This window comes from Echinops telfairi, unplaced genomic scaffold (assembly GCF_000313985.2).
Source record: "Echinops telfairi isolate 266 unplaced genomic scaffold, ASM31398v2 ScPeMD7_2186;HRSCAF=2738, whole genome shotgun sequence".
NCBI lineage: Eukaryota > Metazoa > Chordata > Mammalia > Afrosoricida > Tenrecidae > Echinops > Echinops telfairi.
In genome coordinates, this window is record NW_022106084.1 from 8,280,308 (window position 1) to 8,301,962 (window position 21,655).

At 41.8% G+C, this 21,655-nt stretch overlaps 1 protein-coding gene across 1 annotated transcript in view; it reads right to left on the bottom strand.

Moving 5' to 3' along the window:
* MGAT4D (MGAT4 family member D) overlaps positions 1-21,655 on the bottom strand; it is a 105,748-nt gene that overhangs the window by 42,920 nt on the left and 41,173 nt on the right. The window contains exons 4-7 of the mRNA XM_013007114.1: positions 20,672-20,718; positions 15,530-15,643; positions 9,733-9,808; positions 963-1,077 (exon numbers count right to left, since the gene is read on the bottom strand). Of these exons, the coding sequence (XP_012862568.1) occupies positions 963-1,077; positions 9,733-9,808; positions 15,530-15,643; positions 20,672-20,718 (352 nt within the window). The remainder of the gene's footprint in view (positions 1-962; positions 1,078-9,732; positions 9,809-15,529; positions 15,644-20,671; positions 20,719-21,655) is intronic.

Consider the following 21,655-nt stretch of genomic DNA (forward strand, 5'->3'; position numbering starts at 1 on the left):
AAGTGAGCCTTGCTAGCTGAAGCAGGGAACTGGCTAACGCAGCTGCACAAAGCAGGAGACCCGAGAACTAGAAAGGTGAGGCTCACTGAGCCATTTATCCCTCCGCCCTTCAATTAACCCCACATGTGTTTATCGGCCAGGTTGGCACAATAACTAACTACCTCAGGTCACATTAAATGTGGATTGAAGATAAGGTAAAGAAGTGTGATAGATTGGGTTGAGGGTTGGAATCCCATTCTCTCCGAAACACTGAACTCACTGCCAGCAGCCCATTCTGACTCATAGTGACCGTATAGGCCTGGGTAGAAGGGCCCCTGTGGTTCCCAACGCTTATTATGGAACTAGAAAGTCTCATCTTTCTCTCCAAGGTGGTTTCAAACTGTTGACCTTGTGTTTAGGGGCCCAATATATAACCAACTACGTCACCAGGACTCCCAGTTTCCTTCAACTTGACCAACAGACTGTGGCAGAAACAGCATTCTCACCCAGAGGTTAGATCATGGACGCTTCTGCCAAGTCTCTTGGAACACTTGCTTGTAGAACCCTAAGCTGCCAGCGTGTGAGAAAGCTCAAGCAGTAAAGGGGGGTCAGATGTTAAGCATCTCGATGGCAGCCACAGCTGAGCTCTTCACGGACACGTGAGCAAGACCTGTAGGCCCCCTGACCCAGAAGCTTTCAAATGCCTCCAGCCCCTGCTGCCACCTGAACATAAAAGCCACAGTGCTGTGACCTTGGCTGCCGCTGCCCCGAGATGGCCGTGGCTTCTCTCTTCCTGATTTGGATATGGCTCACTCTTGTACCCCGCAGATTGGGAGCTCGAACCAAGCCCCTGTTTAGAGTTCTCTACAGCGTATTTACTTGCGACCACCCACAGAGAATATGCATAGAAGATCCATATAAATCAATTCCACGTCACCACCGTGCTATTGGGCTTGATCTAACAAAACAGGTTCATTGCTTACCTATGAATCCAAGAATTGAAAACTCAATATAAAACCAATTATTTGTAGTGATGTTCTGGACAAATTCTGTTATTTTGGTAAAGTACATATATTTTGTTATGATGTCATCCTCTAGCTGGAAAAAAGAAAGAGAAAGGTACTGGTTATCGGATGAGTTATGCTGGCCTGAGCTGTAACAATACTGTGGCTAGAATGTAGTTAGAGAATTTTGTTTCACAAGCTAATACTTTTATTTTTAGTTCAATTCACTGAAGATCTTGATGGTTGGTCCATTTTCATTTTCTGGCTCTGATGTTATCCAATCCAAACATGATCAGTCTCCCCCACCCCCTAAATACCAATATGTAACAATCCACTTAAATCGTCTTTGAAGAATGTTCATCTAGATCGATTTTCAGCCTCACAAATAACTTGTTTTTAGCTTCACACTAACTAGCTATGCTTGACACAAGAGGTGTCATGTTCTATTTCCAGATCACGTGATGGGTAAGGTACCTCTTGGCAAGGAGATGACAGAGGGAACTGGGGCCTCTCGTCATAGCTAGCTAATTACAACACTGCTTCAGATCAACCCACATTATCCTGCATTAGGATGGATGCCGGCTTCAAATGTATATGACGCATACGCTATATAAATTGAGTATCTACAATGTAGATGGAGGGCTATGGAAGTCTTTCGGTGCATGATCAGGCCAAAGTTGAATTATGGTGCTTCAAATTAGCAAGAGTTCCTCATCTATTTCCGTTATAGTTGCTAGGTGCTGCTGAACCTGTTCTGACTACTCAACTTCAGTTGATTTTTTTTTTGGGGGGGTGTGGTTTATTTTAGGTTCCTAAATATTATTTTATTTATTTATTTTATGCCCTTAAATCATCAGTATAATTTATCTATTTTAAACAATGCCGGTTGACTCCTTGGCAGCTAAAATAAATCATACGTACATTACCACCTCATCTTCCCCCTCACTCCACCCCACCCCGCCTCAATGCTCTTCTGCAATGTTATTTCTGCCTTGCTAGGTTTTCCAGCACTTATATCCCAACTGATAACTATAATCGCCATATTTGCATGAGTCATTGTCTTCAGGTACCTTAATTCAAAACTCACGCTGACCCTGTTGGTGTGTGTCATCCTTACATTTCTTGCCTGGTAGTCTGGAGATCATCTTTATTGATTGGTTTTATAAGTCCGTCTGTGGCCTCTTAAACAGGGCAAAGACAAGGCTACGTTTCTTCAGAAAGAGTTGACGGGAACCAGGCATTTCCAAACTGTGTTGTCCCTTACACCCTAACTTTAGTGCTCACAGTCTTTCGGCAAGGTCACATTTCCCTCCTAAATATCTATAGGCTTGCTTCTTATAGTCTATATTCTGAGATCTATCGATTTCTAGACAATTTCTGCTCATATTGTGATGTAAGGGCCAAAATCCTCATTCTATTTCACTACTTTTAAAAGATCGTCCCCCACCTCCTGCATGCTCTCTATTGTCTGGCCATCGCCCATTGTGGAAAATCGATTGACCGTAAATAGAAAGGTTTGCTTCTGAACTCTCAAGTCTGTTTCATTGATCTGTACATCTGTCCTTGTTCTGACTCCGATTTGTCTGACAGCATGGCTTTAAAGTGGGTTTTGAAATTGAGTACTGTAAGTCATCCGATTTTGTTCTTTTAATTTGTCTTTCAAAATTGCATTAGCTATTCTATAGGTCTTTTACATTTCCAAACAAATGTTAGGATTAGCTGATCAATTGCAACAGAAAGGCCTGCTGGAATCTTAATAGAGACTGTGATAAATGCATTGATCCTTTTGGAGAAAATTGCCGTGTTGACACTTCTGGGGGTAGCTTTATTCTGTTGCATTATTAATTATTTGTAATAGTACAGACAGTGCTTTCCTATTCAGTGAAACAATTCCACATTCTCTACTCCTTATTCTATTTTAAAATCTCCTTTGCTGTTCTCACTCATTTATTTGTTTAAGATGAACTTCTCAGCAATTTATCAATTGATAGTGCCCTCCCCCAGCACAGACAAAAAACAAAACAACAATAAAACCCAAAGGCTATTTTGCATAGAATTTTATTAATTAATAGCAACATCTGAGGGAAACTGATAGTTTCATAACTCAGAATCTCCCCATTCAAGACCATATCTCTTCCCATTTATTCATGTATTATTTCATTTTTCCCCATTAAAGTAGTGAAATGCTTAATGAAATACCTACTGTGTGAGCACTAGACCCTGGGCCAAGAGTAGAGGGACAAGCACTAGGCTTAGTGGCAGAGGACGCTTCCTGGGTGATCAGCAAATAATGTTCATGACTTTATCCTCTGACCTTTGTTTTACTGATGGCAGAGTTTCCCCCAGAGGGCTTCCCTTCTTCTGTTTTCAGGATGCCGGAAAACAGGCAGGGAGTCTGACAAATCAGGCGCAGGGTATGGGCAACTGGGCAGCAGTCTGACCAGCTGGGAGGCTCCTCCCAGAGGAGCGTTCAGGCAGGGATTGAAGCCCACTCTCTCTTACACCCAAGTTCCGCCTGAGTGGCCACCAGGAGCATCTTTCATGTTCTCAGGAAAGCAGCTCTTTGAGGTGCTTTCTACTTCGGCATAGGAGGGTCTCCATCAGATACATCCGCGTCCTTGAGTTACTCTCCTGGCGGTTGAGATGTTTCTTAAGGCCTTAAAGACACAACATCCCAACCAAGGTTTGGGATCCCAATCATGTTTACTTTCACTTGACAGCACTCTTTAAAAATGATTTTTGATGAGGACAAGACCAGTAGCCCCAATGAAGTGGAGATTAGAGATGTCCCAAACATCTGACCTTTCCAAAATGCTACACCACTCCATGATCCTTGAAATCAACCACCACTACCCCCCTCAGTAGTCTCCCTCATGTCCCAGGGTTCTGCAGTTTGCTATGACATCTCATAGAACTCACATGCTATAAGGAAAATGGCTCATGTGGTTGTTGTTTGTTAGGTACTGTGTTATTCCAGGTAGACTAGAGAAACAAATTCATATGTGTATAAGAAAGAGCTTTATATACAAGAGCAATTGAATATTGAGAAAGCATCCCAGCCTAGTCCAGATCAAGTCCATAAATCTGATATTAGCCCATATGTCCGATGCCAGTTTATAAATTCCTCTTCAGACTCATGAAACACATGCAATGATGCCAAATGCAGGAAGATCACAGGCCAGTGAGTAGAAAGTCTTGTGGATCCAGTGGCTGTAGAGGCATCTCAGTGCTGGCAGGGGTCTCCACGTGGCTTCTCTATAACCCAGGGCTGCATCAGGGTAGATCCATGTGACTTCTCCTCAGGGACGTCTCACAGGAAATGAGCCTTGCCCACTGAGGCAGAGAACTGGCTAAGGCAGCTGCACACTGGTCTGACCATCAGAAAACAAGAGACAAGAAAGATGAGGCTCCCTGAGCCATTTATCTCTCCGCCCTTCAATGAATCCCACATGTGTTTATCGGCCAGGTTGGCACAATCAACCTTAACTATCACAAAAGGTTAGCAAGAGAACATGCTGAACACCTCTCCAAATTTTAGGAGGATCTATCCCATGATCACAGCCTCCTGATTTTCTCAGTTAAGCAGGGAACTGTTGATTTTCTTATTACAGGAACTGTTCAAAGCTGGAAACTCATTCTTATTTTAATGCAGACCTTAAATTTTGATGGCTAGTGTTCAGATCACAAGCCCAATGAAAATAAGGGTGGTCATTTGAGAGTCACACCCTCAAGATGTATCACACCTTAATCCTGCCTCAATGTATAATTCAGAGAAGGTGGAAAGAATACACAGAGTTGCTGTAAAACAAGAATAGGTCGACAGTCCACCATTTCGGAAGGTAGCATATGAGCAAGAACCAGCGGAGACGCAGGAAGAAGCTGAAATGGCAGTGAATGCATTACCCTGAAACAGAGCTCCAGGAATTGATGAAATGCCTGTTGAAATGCTTCAGAAAGCTGAGTAAGCACTGGCACTATTCACTTATCTCTGCCAGGAAATTTGGAAGACAGCTAATTGGCCAACTGACTGGAAAAGATTCATATTTGTGCTCATTCCAAAGAAAGGTGACCCAAAAGGATGCTCAAGCTATAGAACATTATAACTGATAATGCAAGTACAAATTTTTGCTGAAGATTTTCCAACAATGGTTGCAACCATACATTGACAGGGAACTGCCAGCAGTTCAGGCTGGATTTGGAAGAGGATGTGAACAAGGGATATCACTGCAAATATCCGATGAAGCTTGACTGGAAGCAGAGAATTCCAGAAAGATGTTATGTGTATCTTATTGACTCTGCAAAGGCATTTGATTGTGTATAATAAACCATGGATAACCTTGAGAATGAGAATTCCAGAACACTTCATTGTGCTCCGACGGAACTTGTATATGAATCAGGAGGCACTTATGTGAACAGAACAAGGCAATACTACCTGGTTTAACATCAAGAGAGGTGTGCATCAGAGTTGTGTCCCCTTAGCATACTTGTTTAATATAGATGCTGAGCAAATAATCAGAGAACCTGGCTTATATGAAGAACGTCGCATAAATTTTGAGGAAAGCTCATTAACCTGCAATATGCAGATAACACAACCTTGCTTGCTGAATGTGAGGAGGACTTGAAGCACTTGCTGATGAAAATCAAGGATTATCACCTTGTGTATGGATTACAACTCAATGTAAAGAAGACCAGAGTCCTCAAACTGGACCAATAGGTAACATCATGATAAATGGATGAAAGGTCGAAGTTGTCAAAGATTTTGTCTTGCTCGGAGCCACAAGTAATACTCTGAGGAGCAGCCGTCAAGAGGTCAAAAGATGCACTGCAATAGATAAACCTGCCGCACAAGATCTTTTTGGAGTATTTGAAAAGCAAGGATGTTACTTTGACGACTAACATGTGCCTGATCCAAACGATGGTATTCTCCATTGCCTCATATCCACGTGTACATTGGACAAACGTTTAATAAGGAAGACAGATGAAGCATCTATGTGCTAGAATTGTCGTGCTGGAGAAGAACATTGAAAGTAGCATGGTCTGCGAAAAGGACCAACTGATCTGTCTTGGAAGAAGTGTTGTCAGGCTGCCCCGTAGAGGCAAGGATGGCATCTTCCTCTCACATACTTTGGACTGGCTGTCAGCAGTGAGCAGTCCTTCGCGACGGACATCCTGCTTGGTAAAACGGAGGGGCAGCCCAGGAGGGAAAGGCCCGCATGAGATGAACTGACTTGGTGGCTGCAACAAGGGGCTCAGGCACAGGAACAATTGGAAGGCTGGCTCAGGGCCGGGCAGTATTCTGTTCCATTGTGCAGAGGGGCCCTATGGGCCACAGCCAACTCCATGGCACAAACAGCAACAAACACAACAACCTTGCCTCACTAGCATAGCAGACAACTCACTCCAAAATGGCATTCAACCATGAGTGTAGAGGCCAGAAGTTATAATACATACTAAAATGGAGAACTATGGCTACAAGGGCCATGTTAAATAATTAATTTCACAGCAGCAGAGAAAAATGGTAGAGAGGTGATTGTTTTCATTTTAAACATTTGCACATGTCTTGTTAAATTTATTCATAAGTATTTTATAAACTTTTCTTTTAAAAAATTGGTTATGGATGATATAAAGCAAAAGTACACATACTGATATTTATGCATTTGTGTTAATTTGGACACATTCATGAAATCACGTATTAGCTTTAATGGCCTTTACATTAATGATCTTATTATTATTTTTTAATAGGTAAAATTTTCTCTGACAATGATAATTACATGTATTTCTCTCTACCACATTTTTCTGCTCCTGTTTAATTGCACTGACTGAGACCTTCTAAAAGATTATGAAGACTAGCTTTGATTCCCATTTAAATGAGAATAAATTTTCAGTTAAATATGGGCAGTTGTTTGCCAACCCTGGCAACATTTAATAATTTTTAAAAATTATTTAATCATTTTATTGGGGGCTCTTACAACAATCCATACATCCATTGTGTCAAGCACATTTTTCAAGCAACATTTAATAAATTAAAGGCAAATGACTATAGCAACAGATACTGAGAAGCATGATAAATTTCAGGATCCATGTGTAATTTGAAAAAGAAGACATTTGCAACTGCTTGCAGGACCAAATCTGCAGGCCTCATTTAGTAAATACATTTTATTATTTCACAGCCATTTACTTATTATCTATGCTTTCTTTAGTACTACACCAAAGCAGAATTGAATAATTGTGACAAAGACTATGGGGTGTATAAAACATGAAAACTTACATCTGGCCTTTAACAAAAAGTTTGTCAACCTCTGATGTACTATTATATGAATTGATCCTGTTGTGTTCAAACATGATTGTTTTCCATTGTAATAAGTCTTACTCTTTTCAATATTGCTTTATCAATTTGCCAGTTTTATTGGGCTGCAGGATCCATAGTTTGAAACCACCAGCCCCTTGGCAGGAGGAAGATGAGGCTTCCTACAGTATGAGGTGAAGTCCTAGAAGCCCACTGGGGCAGGTCTCCCCTGTCCTGCAGGGTCCATATGAGCCGGACTCACCTCAGCGGCAGTGAGCTTGGTCTGGATTTCATGTTAGTACAATGGGTCGGTCTCTCGTCTTATTCTTGTAAAATTTGTTACCAGGGACATATTTTCCCAGAAGAATGAATTGGTAATATTTAGATATTTTTTCTAGGTTGCAGAGAAATTTAAATAGCATAGGAACGACCTCTCTAGGGCAACTTTGACAGTACTGACCTGAAAATCATCTGGTGGTAGATACTTGGTCATTTCTGGGGTTTGGGCTTATTTTATTTAATCTTTTAGTCCTCTAATTGTTAATTAGCTATATGCATGAACTTTTGCATTTTAGCTAGATTTTCCTTTTTGTTTTAGCATGTTATGGATTTGTCCCTCTCTCTCTATTGTTAGACAAGTTCCCTCATTTTAATTTCTGTGCTCTTGACCTGGTCCTTTCTTCCATGATCAGCCTCGCTGAGCCATTGCCTGTTTACGAGTGTTTTCAAAGAACAAATTTTTGCAACTTCATTTGCTCCTGTATGATGTTTTCTTTTTGCCTTCTAGTGTATTTGTTCCTGTTTATTTCTTTTCTCATTTATTTGTCGTTATAGCTAACATCTTGAGCTTCATGGTTAGATCATTTCTGGCTCTTAAAAGCATTTCAAGCTAGAATTTGTCTTCTACAGTTGCAGCTCTGTCTAGTAGACATTGATGGAGGTATAATATTCTTAATGTCATTAATTTTTCCATATTTAGTTATTATTTTAATTCAATAAATCAGAGTGTTTTAAAATTGCCTTGTGGTGGATGGATGTTTTGGATATTCTGTTCTTTAGTAAATAACAATATTTGCATGCAGGCTTAAACTCCTTCAATGGCCTCGCTAGCACTGGTTTTCTCCGAATTCATCCCTTGTCTCTCTACCTCTTGTGTATGTGCTTCCTGCTACCTTTGTCTTCAGGGTCTCTGAGTTCCTCTTGTTGTTGCTGGGTGCCATCGAGTCAGTTCCGACCCATAGTGACCCTCTACACAACACAATGAAAGCCCGCGCAGTCCCGCACCACCCTCACCATTGTTCCTCTGCTTGAGCACACGATGACCACCACTGTGTCAACCCATGTCCTTGCGAGCCTTCCTCTTTTTTTCCGCTGCCCCTCTACTTAACCAAACATGATGTCCTTTTCTAGGGACTGGTCTCTCCTGACAACGTGTCCAAAGTATGTGGGACGGATACTAGGTATCAGAATTTTACCAGACACCTTCCCAAGGCTGGAAACGCTAGAGCATCAGCAGGGTGAGGCTCCGTGCACTGTGGCTTTCTCCTTGGTCCCTTCCCTTTGCTCACTCTTCTTATTTGGGATGGACGCATCTAGTGATACACTTTCTACTGCAAACCAGCCGTGTGCGCAGGGCTAGTGCGGGGCCTTTGAGGGAAGAGAGAGCGATGAACATATGCCTGAGGGTGCCATGGTGAACCCGCGCTGAACATGCAGAAAATGCTTCTAGAGCATTAATTTAAAACACTTCAATTAAGTTCCTTTGGTTATATCAGGTAAAATTATAAGTTACATGCATGGGGTCATTGACATCTTCCTGGGGGCATGTACCCAGCCTATCACAGCATCTAATTTATTTTCTTCATAGAAGTAATACCAACCTATTGTTGTTGCTGTTAAATGCTATCAACTTGGTTCTGACCCATAGTGACCCTCATGTACAACAGAACATAGCACTGGCTGGTTCTGTGCCGTCCTCACAATTGCTCATGTTCCCACCATTGCAGCCGCGGTGTCAAAACATCTCCTTGAAGACCTCCCTCTTACCAGGCATGAGGTCCTTCTCCAGGGACAATATCCTTCACCAACCTGTTACTCTTTTCATAACGTTTGCTACTGTCTTTGTGGTTCTGTATTACAAGAATCTTAACTTACAAAGAAAGGTTACTTATTTAGATTTTTCTCCTTTGCTTCTTCAGAATTTAGCACGATAGCTGGTCCAAGGTCAGTGATCAGAATATATCTGCTAAACTGAACTTGTGGGCAAAGAAACATCAGAAGTACAAATTAAAATGTTCTTTTCTAGATTAATAACTATAAATATATCTATACATAGTACAATGACTATTTTTATATTCTCTAAGGCAGAGGGATACAATAAGGGTACAATAAATATTAAAAGAAATACAAGGAAAATTAAGAAAAGTATGTCATGAGTTTAAATTATATGTACAAAGGTCTTACCTGTAAATAATACATGGCCTTAGATTTGGCATAGAGCATCAAAAAACAAAAATCCAACACTTGTTTGACTAGGTGGCTAAAGATAAACAATAAAATCTGTTAACATTTCGATCATTTAATTTTTTTATTCATAAGCATATTTCAATAATTTAAGATGGAAACTTTGTCTGATGGTTTTCTAACACAATGCAAAGCATCATCTCCATAAGTAAAACCGATTATGTTTATACTAAAAAGTTAGTCAGTAGACAAGAGTATGCAAATGCTAAAACAAGATACATATACATATTTTATAAGTAAGTTAGTAAATTTTAATCTACAAGAATATGTAAAAGAAGTATTGCTATAAAATCATAGAAAATTAATTAAACAAAAATATCACAATACTAAGCGATGGTGTCTGGGCATGTGGCTATGCACTACTGAAGGGAATGTTTCCATCCGCTGCCCTGCCCCTGCACATTCTACACTCTTCTTTTTTTTTTTTTTTTTTAAACATTTTATTAGGGGCTCATACAACTGTTATCCCAATCCATACACACATCAATTGTGTAAAGCATATTTGTACATCATTTCTCAAAACATTTTCTCTCCATTTAAACCCCCGACATTAGGTCCTCATTTTTCCCCTCCCTCCCCGCTCCCCCCTCCCACATGAGCCCTTGATTGTTTATAAATGGGTATTTTGTCATATCTTGCCCTGTCCGACTTCTCCCTTCATCCACTTTTCGGTTGTCTGTCCCCCAGGGAGGAGGTCACACACAGTTCCATGTAATCAGTTCCCTCTTTCCTACCCATTCTCCCTTTACCCTCCCTGTTTTGCCACTCACACCACTGGTCCTATAGGGCTCATCCATCCTGGATTCCCTGTATTTTCAGTTCCTATCTGTACCAGTGTACCTCCTCTGGTCTAGCCAGTCTTGCAAGACAGAATTCGAGTCATGGTAGTGGGAGCGGGGAGGAAACCTTTAGGAACTAGAGGAAGGTTGTATTTCTCATCATTGTTACATCGCACCCTGACTGGCTCATCTCCTCCCCGAGACCCCTCTGCAAGGGGATCTCCAGTGGCCTACTAATGGGCTTTGGATCTCCACTCCACACTGCCCCCATCATTCACTATGGTAAGATTTTTTGTTCTGATGATGCCTTACACCTGATCCCTTTGACACCTCGTGGTTGCATAGGCTGGTGTGCTTCTTCCATGTGGGCTTTGTTGCTTCTGAGCTTGATGGTGCATCTACACTCTTCAATGTGCACATCAGAGTCGTCGTTTGGGCAGGCTCTAGGAACTTGAACCATGTACCTTTTCAGTGGTCTTGGAGTTTGGGGAACAAAAATGAGTCTGAAGGGGCAAGATCAGATCTAACAGGATCATTTGGGAAAGGTTTCCAAAGAAACTTCTCTTAGGTCAGCCCTGCTCCCCTCAATAAAGGAGCATTGTCCTGCTGGGGGACGATCCTGGTCTTCTTCTCACCAAAGCAGTTTTCAGTGTTCTCAAACTCCCCATGAAAAGCCCCTGTGATCATCTAACGGCCTCTGAGAAAATGGTCACGATTCTCCCCCTGGAGTCCCAAATAACAGTTGCCAGAACCTTCTAAGTTTACCTCTCTCCACCTTGAATTTAATTGGCCCAACAGATCCACTTAGGAGCCACGGTTGATTGGATCTTTTTCTTTTTTTAAGGCACTGTTATGAGGTAAGTGATTGGACTGCTGGCCGAAGGTCAGTGGTTTAAATCTACCAGCTCCTTTATAGGAAAAAGATGAAATTTCCTGCTCTGGTAAAGATTTCCAAAGCCTTGGGAAACCTCTATAAGGTCGCTGTGTGAGAAGGAATAAACTCAATGGCAGTTGGTCTGGTTTTGAGTACCTAGACTAAACTAAGTGTATTCCCAAGAGAGCTTGTCTTCCTCCACCCACTAATCACAGGACCGTGTTCAAACCCGTTTTGTTTAGGCTACACCCACGTGTGAATCAACTGGAACCTAATACCAATGCATGCTCTCCTTATCCTCGCATATAATAAGGTTAATAGTCATTCTGATTCCAGTCCTTATTCAAATCATAGAGAAATTTTTTTCTAATTCAATTATAAGTGAGATACTGGGCCATGCCCCGAGGATACAAAGAGCAATCAATGCACAATGTCGCCCCATTTCCGTGATCAAACGTGAAATCACAGAATAAAGGGAATAAAATTAGAACTGTTCGAATGTGACAATAAGGACCATCTGATAATCAACGGGCTGTGGGGAGCAGGCTAGGGAATTCGACGCAGAGGGATAAAGCACAAGCTTCACGGCTGTTGAGTCAGTTCTGACTCATAGAGACCCTACAGCAGCGGTTCTCAACCTGTGGGTCGCGATCCCCTTGGGGGTTGAGATAGTTTATTGTGCCAGCCTGGCTAATAAACACAAGTGGGATTGACTGAAGATCAGAGAGATAAATGGGTGGTGAGCCTCGCCTTTCTAGTTCTCTGGTCTCTTGCTTTGTGATGGTCGCACCAGGGTGCAGCTGCCTTAGCAGTTCCCTGCTTCAGCTTGAAAGATTGACTTCCTACAAGACATCCCCAAGGAGAAGCCACATGGACCTATCCTGATGCAGCCTGGGTGCTGGGGCAGCCGTGTGCAGACCCCTGCTAGTGCTGAGATGCTTACACATTCACTGACTCAGTTTTCCTCCTGCAGTCGGCATCATTGCCTCTGTTTTCTGAGGTGGAGGACTTGTGGACCTGGTGTTGGGTTAATGGGTTAATGTTGGACTTGTGGGCTTGGGCAGCATTGGGTTGGGATGTTTTCGTGATGCACACTTTCTTTACATAAAACTCTCTTACACATTGAGTTGCTGTGGATTTGTTTCTCTAAAGTACCTAGACTAATACAGGGGTCGAACGACCCTTTCACAGGAGTCGCCCAATTCATAACAGTAGCAAAATGACAGTTATGAAGTAGCAACGAAAATAATATTATGGTTGGGGGGGATGTCACCACCACACGAGGAACTGTATTAAAGGGTCGGGGCATTAGGAAGGTTGGGAACCACTGCCCTATAGGACTGCCTCTGTGGGTTTCGGAGACTGTAACTCTTTATGGGAGTAGAAAGCATCATCTTTCTCTCCCACAAAGCAGCTGCTGGTTTCAAACTGTTGACCTTGTGGTTAACAGCACAATTGGTAATCCTCTGTACCATTGGGGCTCCTGCAAAGGCTTTCTCTCCTTGTGTGAAAGAGCCAACCACGTTAGTTTCAGAGAACTGGTTAAGAGGATGGCAGCCTTGTATGTAACAAAGTACAGCTTTCCGGGAGCCTGGCTCATCCTTCAGGCTATTAGAAGGGACAATAAGTAGATCTGTAATAAAGAAGACCCGAACCAATTTCCAAGTAGGAACAGTCCTGAGACATTCCAGTTAAATTACCTACAAACATGTTCAGTGCTGCTATCCTACCTCTTAGTTGATTTCACAGTGCCTGGAGCCTTACACGCTTCTAAGTTGCCATGTCAGGCACAATGATTGGTTTCCATTCACCTGGAGGAAGGGGGGAATCAGGACGGGGTGGAGCATACGGAATAGGGGGCTACTTGCCTCTGTGAAACATTGCTTCCTTTCCCAGGATACATACCGAAATGGAATGGGACCTGGCTACCATTACTGAATCTTTTGGTCAAAGATTCCATAGAATAATCCTGATCAAAATGGGGTAAATGTAGAAGTGAATTTTTCATTTTAATGGAAACTTCCTATAGCCATAAATATTTTTTAAAAAACCTCTGCAACTATTACCCCGATATAATCTTTAAACCTTCAACTAAAAGTATCCCCTGTGATCTTCTTAAAGTCAAACAATTGTTTCGTGTAACTAGTAAAATGTATCTGCCTCCAACATTATACTCTTTTAAGAGCTATTTATATGGGATAATTTCCAACATGCACATGCAGAGCAGGCCCTTGGAAATATCATGGCTTGGCTCTGGCACACCTTAGTCTTGCAACTAAATGGACATTGAATAAGGAAGACTGAAGAAGAATTAGCATATCTGAATTGTGAAAGTATCATGGGGTGCTACAAGGACAAACAGCTAAATCTGTCCTGGAAGATGTAGGGTCAGAGGGCTCCTTATAGGCAATGGGGTAGCAAGACTTTGACTTACATACTTTGGCCATCTGGTCAGGAGAGACCAGTCCCTGGAGAAGGACATCACGTTTGGTAAAGTGCAGGGGCAGCCATAGAAGGGGAAGACCCTCAACAAGAGGGATCAACAGAGGCATCAGCTCATTGGCTGCAACCATGGCTCCGGCACAGGAACAATTGTGAGCGCGGCTCAGGACGGGGCAGTGTCACTGTTGTGCATAGACTCATTCTGGGCCAGAGTCAACTTGGCTGACAGTATGGGATCCAATTGACAACAACTTGAACGATTAGATAGGAACCTTCGGAGGCAGTGCGTTTGTGTTAACGAGGGAAGAACAATTCAGAGAAGGAGAGTGAAACGGCTGCCTCACTGGAACATAACCCATGAGGCTCCCTGATCAGCACAGAGAGCAGCGAGGGAAAGCAGCGTGTTGGCCAGCTCACAGCTTATGACTCAAAGCACTAGGTATTCCTGCAAAAGACAAGCCCTTCCAAAGATTTCTAGATTCTGATCTGCCACTCATGAGTTTAAAACAAAGCTACTAGGCTTCTGGGGGTGACACCATTTAACATTTTGGACATGTCCTTATGACATTTTGAGAAAACAAATTGCTACATTGCCTAACAATCTACCACATTTGTAATCAAACCGTAATAATTCTTTGCATGTGAATAGAGCTAAGACTTCAAAGTTACTCTATCAATACTATCACATTTTATTCTCAGGAGTTCAGCAAGCATGTAATGTCGATTCCATTATCTCACTCAATCACGACCAGCGAGTCCATGCTGACTCATTGAGCCCCCCTGTGGGTTTCTGAGACTGTAACTTGTTATGGGAGTACAAAGCCCCATCTTTGCCCCCTAGGAGCTGCTGGTGGTTCTGAACTGCTGACCATGCACATCGCAGCCCAACTTGCAACCACTGTATTGCCAGAGATCCCTAGCTATCAGTATACAAGCTCTAAAAAAGAGAGAGATTTTATTATTGTACACACTAGAAAGTTGGGGAAAGTAAGAGAAAATATTTGAAAAGCTAAATGTCCTTGCTTACAATGACCAGCTAACTGCAAAATGGGGGCTAAAATACAAGTATCATGATCTCTAATTCCAGGATTTTGCATGGCTTTTTCCTTCTTTAGGGGACCCTAGTGATATAGAGGGCTACCTGTTGGGATACTAACTAGAAGTTCAAAACCACCAGCTGTCCAGTGGAAGAAAGATGAGGCTTTCTGCTCCCAGACTCACAAACTGTCCCAGAAACCTGCAAGGGCAGTTCCACTCTGTCCTACAGGGTCTCTGTGAGTCAAAATGTACTCTCCGCGGCAGTTAGTGAGCTTTCCTTCCTCTGTCTTGGCTAACTCCTATTTGAATCATGTGAACATAGATCAGCAGCAGTGTACTGGTCAGTATTTAACCAGTGGCCCCTGGAGTGGGAGTGAAGTCTTCAGGTATAACTTTTGCCTACTTCTGTGATGCAAGTATTCCTATCATGGCCTATATCGTCCTATAAATTTGATATCACCAAAAACATTTGGAAGGTATGCTATAGACTCAGCATGAGCTGGCTTCAGCATACTGCTTAAAATACTTTCTATAAGGTGATGATTTCAATATTTTTTCATATCAAATTTATTGCTTAAGAATATAATTTTCTAATATGTCATACCTCTTCAAAGTTTGTGATTCCTTAGTTGATTGCTTGGCATTTAACATGCTGGGATATAAAATGGTTGGTATTGAAATGACCTCTATAGATCCAGACATCACTTGCTTTTTGAATCTATAATAGAAGAAAATGAGGCTTTCAATGGAATGTTTGATTTCCCAAAGTCATAGAAATGCTTTAAGAGACTTTCCCTATCCAAGTCCATAAACTCTTCTGATTGGAGCTCCTTTACATGATGACACAAAATACCAACGTCATAATACCAATAATTTTTAGCCAAAAGACCTATCGTATAACTTGAAGCGTTATTAAAAAAAACCCTTTACATTAGTTTATATTGGTACTGTGAATTATTTGGAAGTATCTAATCAGATATGTACTCTGACGTATTCAGGATCATGAAGTTCTGATGTCGCAGCACCGGCAGGAGAACGAGAGCACTCGGTCAGTTTGAAATGCATCATTTAGAGCAGCATGGCTCCTGACCGGGGATTACACCTGAGCAAGCAGGGTTCCGGATCAGGTCTGATCCTTGTCCAGTCACCGGAGAACTCAGCAGTCATTCGCATCTTTGTTTTCACAGCTTTTTACGGAGAGGCCAACAGGGCATCGTTATAATACACAAATTCCTGTTCGCCAAGGCAGTAACATCAATCTCCAGTGCCATCGGAATATGGGAGGGAGACTGGGGAGCCTGCCTTAAATGGCTTTCCTTGAGGGGCAGATAATCCGGCTTTAAATGGGATTAAATGTGTATAGTGTGCTATATAGTGTACATTATGTTAAATAGTAACATCTCAAGGAAATATGGGTTTAAACTATTAGGTGACAAAAGAGGCCCTGAGGCCCAATAGGCATGATCTCGGTGACTTGTGAAAGAAAGAGGCCATGTTGCTCTCATCGTTCCCTCGTGCATGCTCACATTTCAGTCACTGTGGTGAGGTCACCAAAATTAGCACACAAAGTACAAACGTCACTGCTGGTTCTTCAGTCCATAAATCACTACTTTGAGACAAACAGAGGCAGATGGTGTTCCACAGCTATGCACGATTGCTCACTATGCGTCAGTTCTTCAGTTCATGTACAGACAGCCAAGTGTGACATGACATACCTCGGAGATCTGAACACTAACACACATCTTGCAAGGAGCAACGTGTTCAAAATACCCACATGGATTCTTCCCAGACTCTAAGAGTCATCGGGAGATTCCCGGGTTATTTATTGATTTGATTTGGGCGGAGTGTGGATGGAGGAGGGAATGAAAGGGTCACTGGTTGCCCTTTGGTTTCATGGCTTATCAAATGAAAAGATTCTTGAGCCCCCCCGCCCAATAAAATGATTTTAAAAAGCCAACAACTAATATAACATTTTCTGGAGAATAGAAAATATTGGTAAGAAAGAAAAGAATAGGGAGTCATTTCACCTGTTTGCTTTAAAGTAAAAAGTAGGAACATTTAAAAGTGAAATTGAATAACTTTAAACCATAAGACTTTGCATAATTGTTTAAAGTAGCAGCTGCAGTAAAAGTAACGTCAAGTTAGGATGTACACCATCACCAAACATTCTGGGTTGCTGAACTTAATAAGAACTTAACTTGTCTTTTAGACAAGGTCCTTTCAAGTCCAGAATTCCAAATTTCAAGTTGTAAGTAATTTTGACCCCCATGTCCAAGAGCAATACTCTTGAATCCTCTCTATTAACACCTACCTGGGGCTTTCCAAACCTCTCTAGAGTGTGAGGTGATCAGTAGCACCCAGAGTCCTTGAGCTAATTATACCAGAATTGCTAGTTGCCGAGGACTGGAGAAAGTAGTCCACAGAGACAATGGTCTCTGTTCTAGTGAGGGGACAGTGAAGGGGTGGGGCACAGAACAGCATCTCAAGACTCCTTGCTAAGTCATTGGAGAGACCCCCAAACCTTGCTGAATTAAATCACCTTAGAAATCATTCAGAGAAGGGTGGGAGATAGGCAAAACTTGCAAACCAACAATGTTGAAACAAAAAATGCAGGGAGCTAAAAGCTGTGAAAATACACATCCTCAAACAAATGGACAAAGTGGATACTCACACTGCTCTAAAAGTTGTTTCACAAAAACCCAGGCCTGGCCGTGTGCCACTGTGTTGAGAGGAGGGGCCACCCCCCCCAAAGACCACGATAAATCTGGCTCTCTGATACCAGGATTCCATGCAACCCAAATCTATCTTGAAGAACAACTGCATGTGCACACCCTATTAGCATAGTCCAACCTATTACAATAGAACATCATCTTGCCCTAGAAATGTAATGAATATGTATAACCTTCCTGTTGCACCGTGTAGGGATAAAAAAACTCTGATCCCGCTTGGCGGTAGTGTGTTGCTTAGGTCCTCCTGGCTGCCACCAGCTGGCTGCTTCTTCTCTAATGAAACTCTGCTTGTGTAGGAATGTGCCTCTCCTGGCCATTCTTGCAGGATCCCGCCTGTGAAGGAGAAGGCTAGGGACAGGGCCACCCTGGCAGCAGGTACTTCACTGCTCATGAGCAGCCAGCTAAGGCTCTGCTATCCACCTCTCCCTGCTGGGAGAGAGTCCTGGCAACCAGGAGACCAGCAGAATGAGATGATCTCTCGTGTGACTACCAGCTGCTCTGAAGAGGGATCGCACTAGGAGGTCCTGGATGGAGTAGGGGTGGGGAGGGGCTGGGGAGGTGGAACAAACCAAAGGATGTAAGCAAGAACAGGCTTACTGGTTGCGTAGAGATTGGGAGGCACACACACCTTAGAATCATCAAGCATTTGAGATCAAAGGAGCAACATTTAGCCAAGGATAAGGTTCAGAAGGGTTGGTAAAGGGGGAGAAGTGGAAACAGTAAACATAGGGCAGAAGATGGATGAGTGATGTTATACTGAGGGAATTACCATTAATGACATGAAACCAAATGTGCCTGGATTACTGGACAACTGATATGCTTTGTAAAATTCCATATAATTCACAATAACAAGTAAAAATTATATACATAAATACAGAAGTTATGTGTCAATATTAATTTAGATACAACTGCATATTTAAATTGACTAAGTGCCCCAATCTAACACACAGCCCCGCTCGCTCGGTGCTCACCCTCATGGAGAGAGCAGTGAGGATAGGGTGCTACAGCAACATGTGCCGAAGAAACCAGATGGGGCCTGGCCATCAGAAAGAATGGCATCTGGTGCCTTAAAGGCTTGTCTTACATCAAGCAGCCAACTAAGTCCACATGGAGGGAAAACACCAGCCTGTCTGATGTACCTAAGTGTCTTATTTTTAGAAAGTCTCATCATTTTGTCTTCGGCTGTGTGTGGTTTTCATCATGTTTGGCAGTGTGTTCTTAGCATGGACTTAAGTTTGTCTCTATTTTCTCCTTGACGATCTTTATAGTTCTAGAGCTTACATTTAGGACTTCAATCCATATTGAGTTAGATTTTTGTTTATGGAGTGAAGTATGGGCTCTGTTTCGTTCTTCTGCAAATGGAGATCCAATTTTGCCAGCACCATTTGTTGAAGAGACAATCTCATCCCCATTTACTATATTTTGGTCCTTTGTAAAAAATCAGTCGTCTGTAGGTGAGTAGTTTTATTTTGGGGTTCTCTGTTCTAAACCATTGGTCTACGTATCTATGTTGTACCAGTACCAGCTCTATTGATTACCGTGGCTGTGTATTAGGCTTTGACGTTGAGAAGTCAGAAATACCCTCCTTTGCTCTTTGTAAACAGTACTTTGCATATCCGGTGTCTCTTTCCTGTCTATGTGAAGTTGGGATCAGTTTTTCCATTTCTTGAAAGAATGATGTTGGACCCTGGATCAGAAGTATATTTATAGATTGCTTCTGAGTAGTATTTACATTTTCACGATGTTAAAACTTCTTATTCAGGAACATTCTCCCATTTCTGTGGGTCTTTTGGTTTCATGTAGCAGTGTTTGGAAGCCTGTTTGTACGCATCTTCCTTTCTCCAGTTAGAGGCATTCCTACGTGATTTGTCTTTGGGGCGGCTCTTTGGAAGGGGGTCATGTCCTGGATTCCCTTTTCAGAGTTCTTTCCCTCAGCCATGCTGCCAAATCTTTCAAGTACTTCTAACAAGTTTTGGTCAAGTGTTGGGGGATTTCTACATACAGAATCATATCATCTGCAAACAGAGAGTTTTATTTCTTCTTTGCCAATTTGAATGCCTTTAATTTATTCCCTCAAATCCTTTGGGCTAAGACTTCTGGTGTCATATTAAATATGAGCAGTGATAAAGGGCATCCTTGTTTAGTTCCAGTTCACAAGGGGAATCCTCCCCCTTTCACCAACCACCATTGGCTGCCACACTTGTTTCATCTGGGTGGTCCAGTTTTATCTGAAATATTTAAAAACAAATCCTAGAGATCGTATCGCTGTACACATTTCAGTATATCAGAAACAGATATTACTCTGAGAACCACAAGGTCACCATCACACCTTACAAAACAGAAAACAATGGCTTAATTAATTGTTTGAAAAGAACACTGTAACCATAACTACTGTCCAGTTCGTTTGGACCCTTGAAGACTCCATGTGTGAGAGAGCTCGTGTGGAGCTGGGCTCCGTGGGATTTTCAGTGACAGGATTTTTTCTCTGGGCATCTCTGGGTGGAAGGAATCAAAAGCCTTTCAGTTGGTAGTGGCTGAGCTCTTGAAAAACTGGTTATGTTGTGTGCATATCCATAGCCTCTCACTTGACAAATATTTAACGTTAACTCATCGGTATGCGTTGGTATCGCACCTTTCGTGGGCTGCCTTGAGCAGACAGCGAGCAAGCGACTGTGAGCAGAAATGGTGAGGTCTCATCACAGAGGGAGGCACGGAAACAAGCTCAAACATAACATGGTAGGCTTCCTGCAGAGGCAATGGTTTCACAGAGGAGAGACACTACCACACTACAGCACGGAAAACAAAAAAGTCGCTTCTAATTGGTAGGTAACCCATGAAGTTGAGAAAAATCCAAGACACACTTGATGACAGCTTAACAGGATTATAAGTTCTTTCTTTGCAGAGCGACACTATTAAAATAATATGAGTGTTGGTAAAATGACAATGCAATTTGATTAAAAACTTAAGATAAGAAAATGAAAGAACAACTCCATCTAAGTTTATCAGACTGTACTTACTTCGTTTTAATCATGTTAACAACAGAATGTATGTATTCTTCATTGCTCTAAAAATAAGAAAAATAAGTTTTATTGAAAGTACACATGTCCAGTAGTTTTACTAATATATTTTTGCTAATGTGAATCGAATTTACCTATGGAATACCATTATGTCTTAATAGTTTCTAGAGTTTTCACTTGTAATAGAAAAACTAAACTTATCTATGTGTGAACTAACAATCTGATTTGAATAGAGTAGCTATTTCATTCTTGTCCCTTTGGTGGGTTATGAAATATCATTATACCCCAGCTACATTTTCAAAATAGTACACCCAATCTATACAGCTATATAAATTTTATCTTAAAAAGAATTTCTTAGGGTGACTTATTTTAAAGATCAACTCTTTTTGAGGATATCTTTATTTTGTGAGTCCATGTGATATTAAGATTACTTTGAAGTTTCACTCTATTTTTACCCTTTATATTTCCAGCTTGTTTAGACATTTTTCTTCAGTGAACAAACTTTGCACATTTACTCGTGATCAAACATACTAGAGTAGAAAGACGGTGCCTAGCTCACAAAAGGCTTCTCAGGTCTTTGCAGAGTCCCACATGGATTAAGCCTCCGGTGAATCCCCTCTGACCATGGTGGGGGGAGGTGATCAGTCTTGTGGTCAGCTAGAGAGCACTGTGAAGTCTATTAGGGCAGATGTGCTTAGGGTAAAATGTAATGCTTTGTCATTTGATCTCCCCCTTGACCCCTTTTAAAGTTGCTTCAGTATAAAAAATAAAAAAGCATATTTCTTTTTATTTCAGAGACTATCATTCCAAAGTTTGCTCATTATCTTTATGCTTTATATGCATGTAGGTAACTATATCTATACGGAACCCCGGGGTTAAGCTGGTAAGTGCTAACCACAAGGCCATCTGTGGAATGCTCCAATCACCCCTGGGGAGAAAGGTGAGGCTGTCTGCTCAGATGTTAAAGGGGCTGTTTCAGATCCA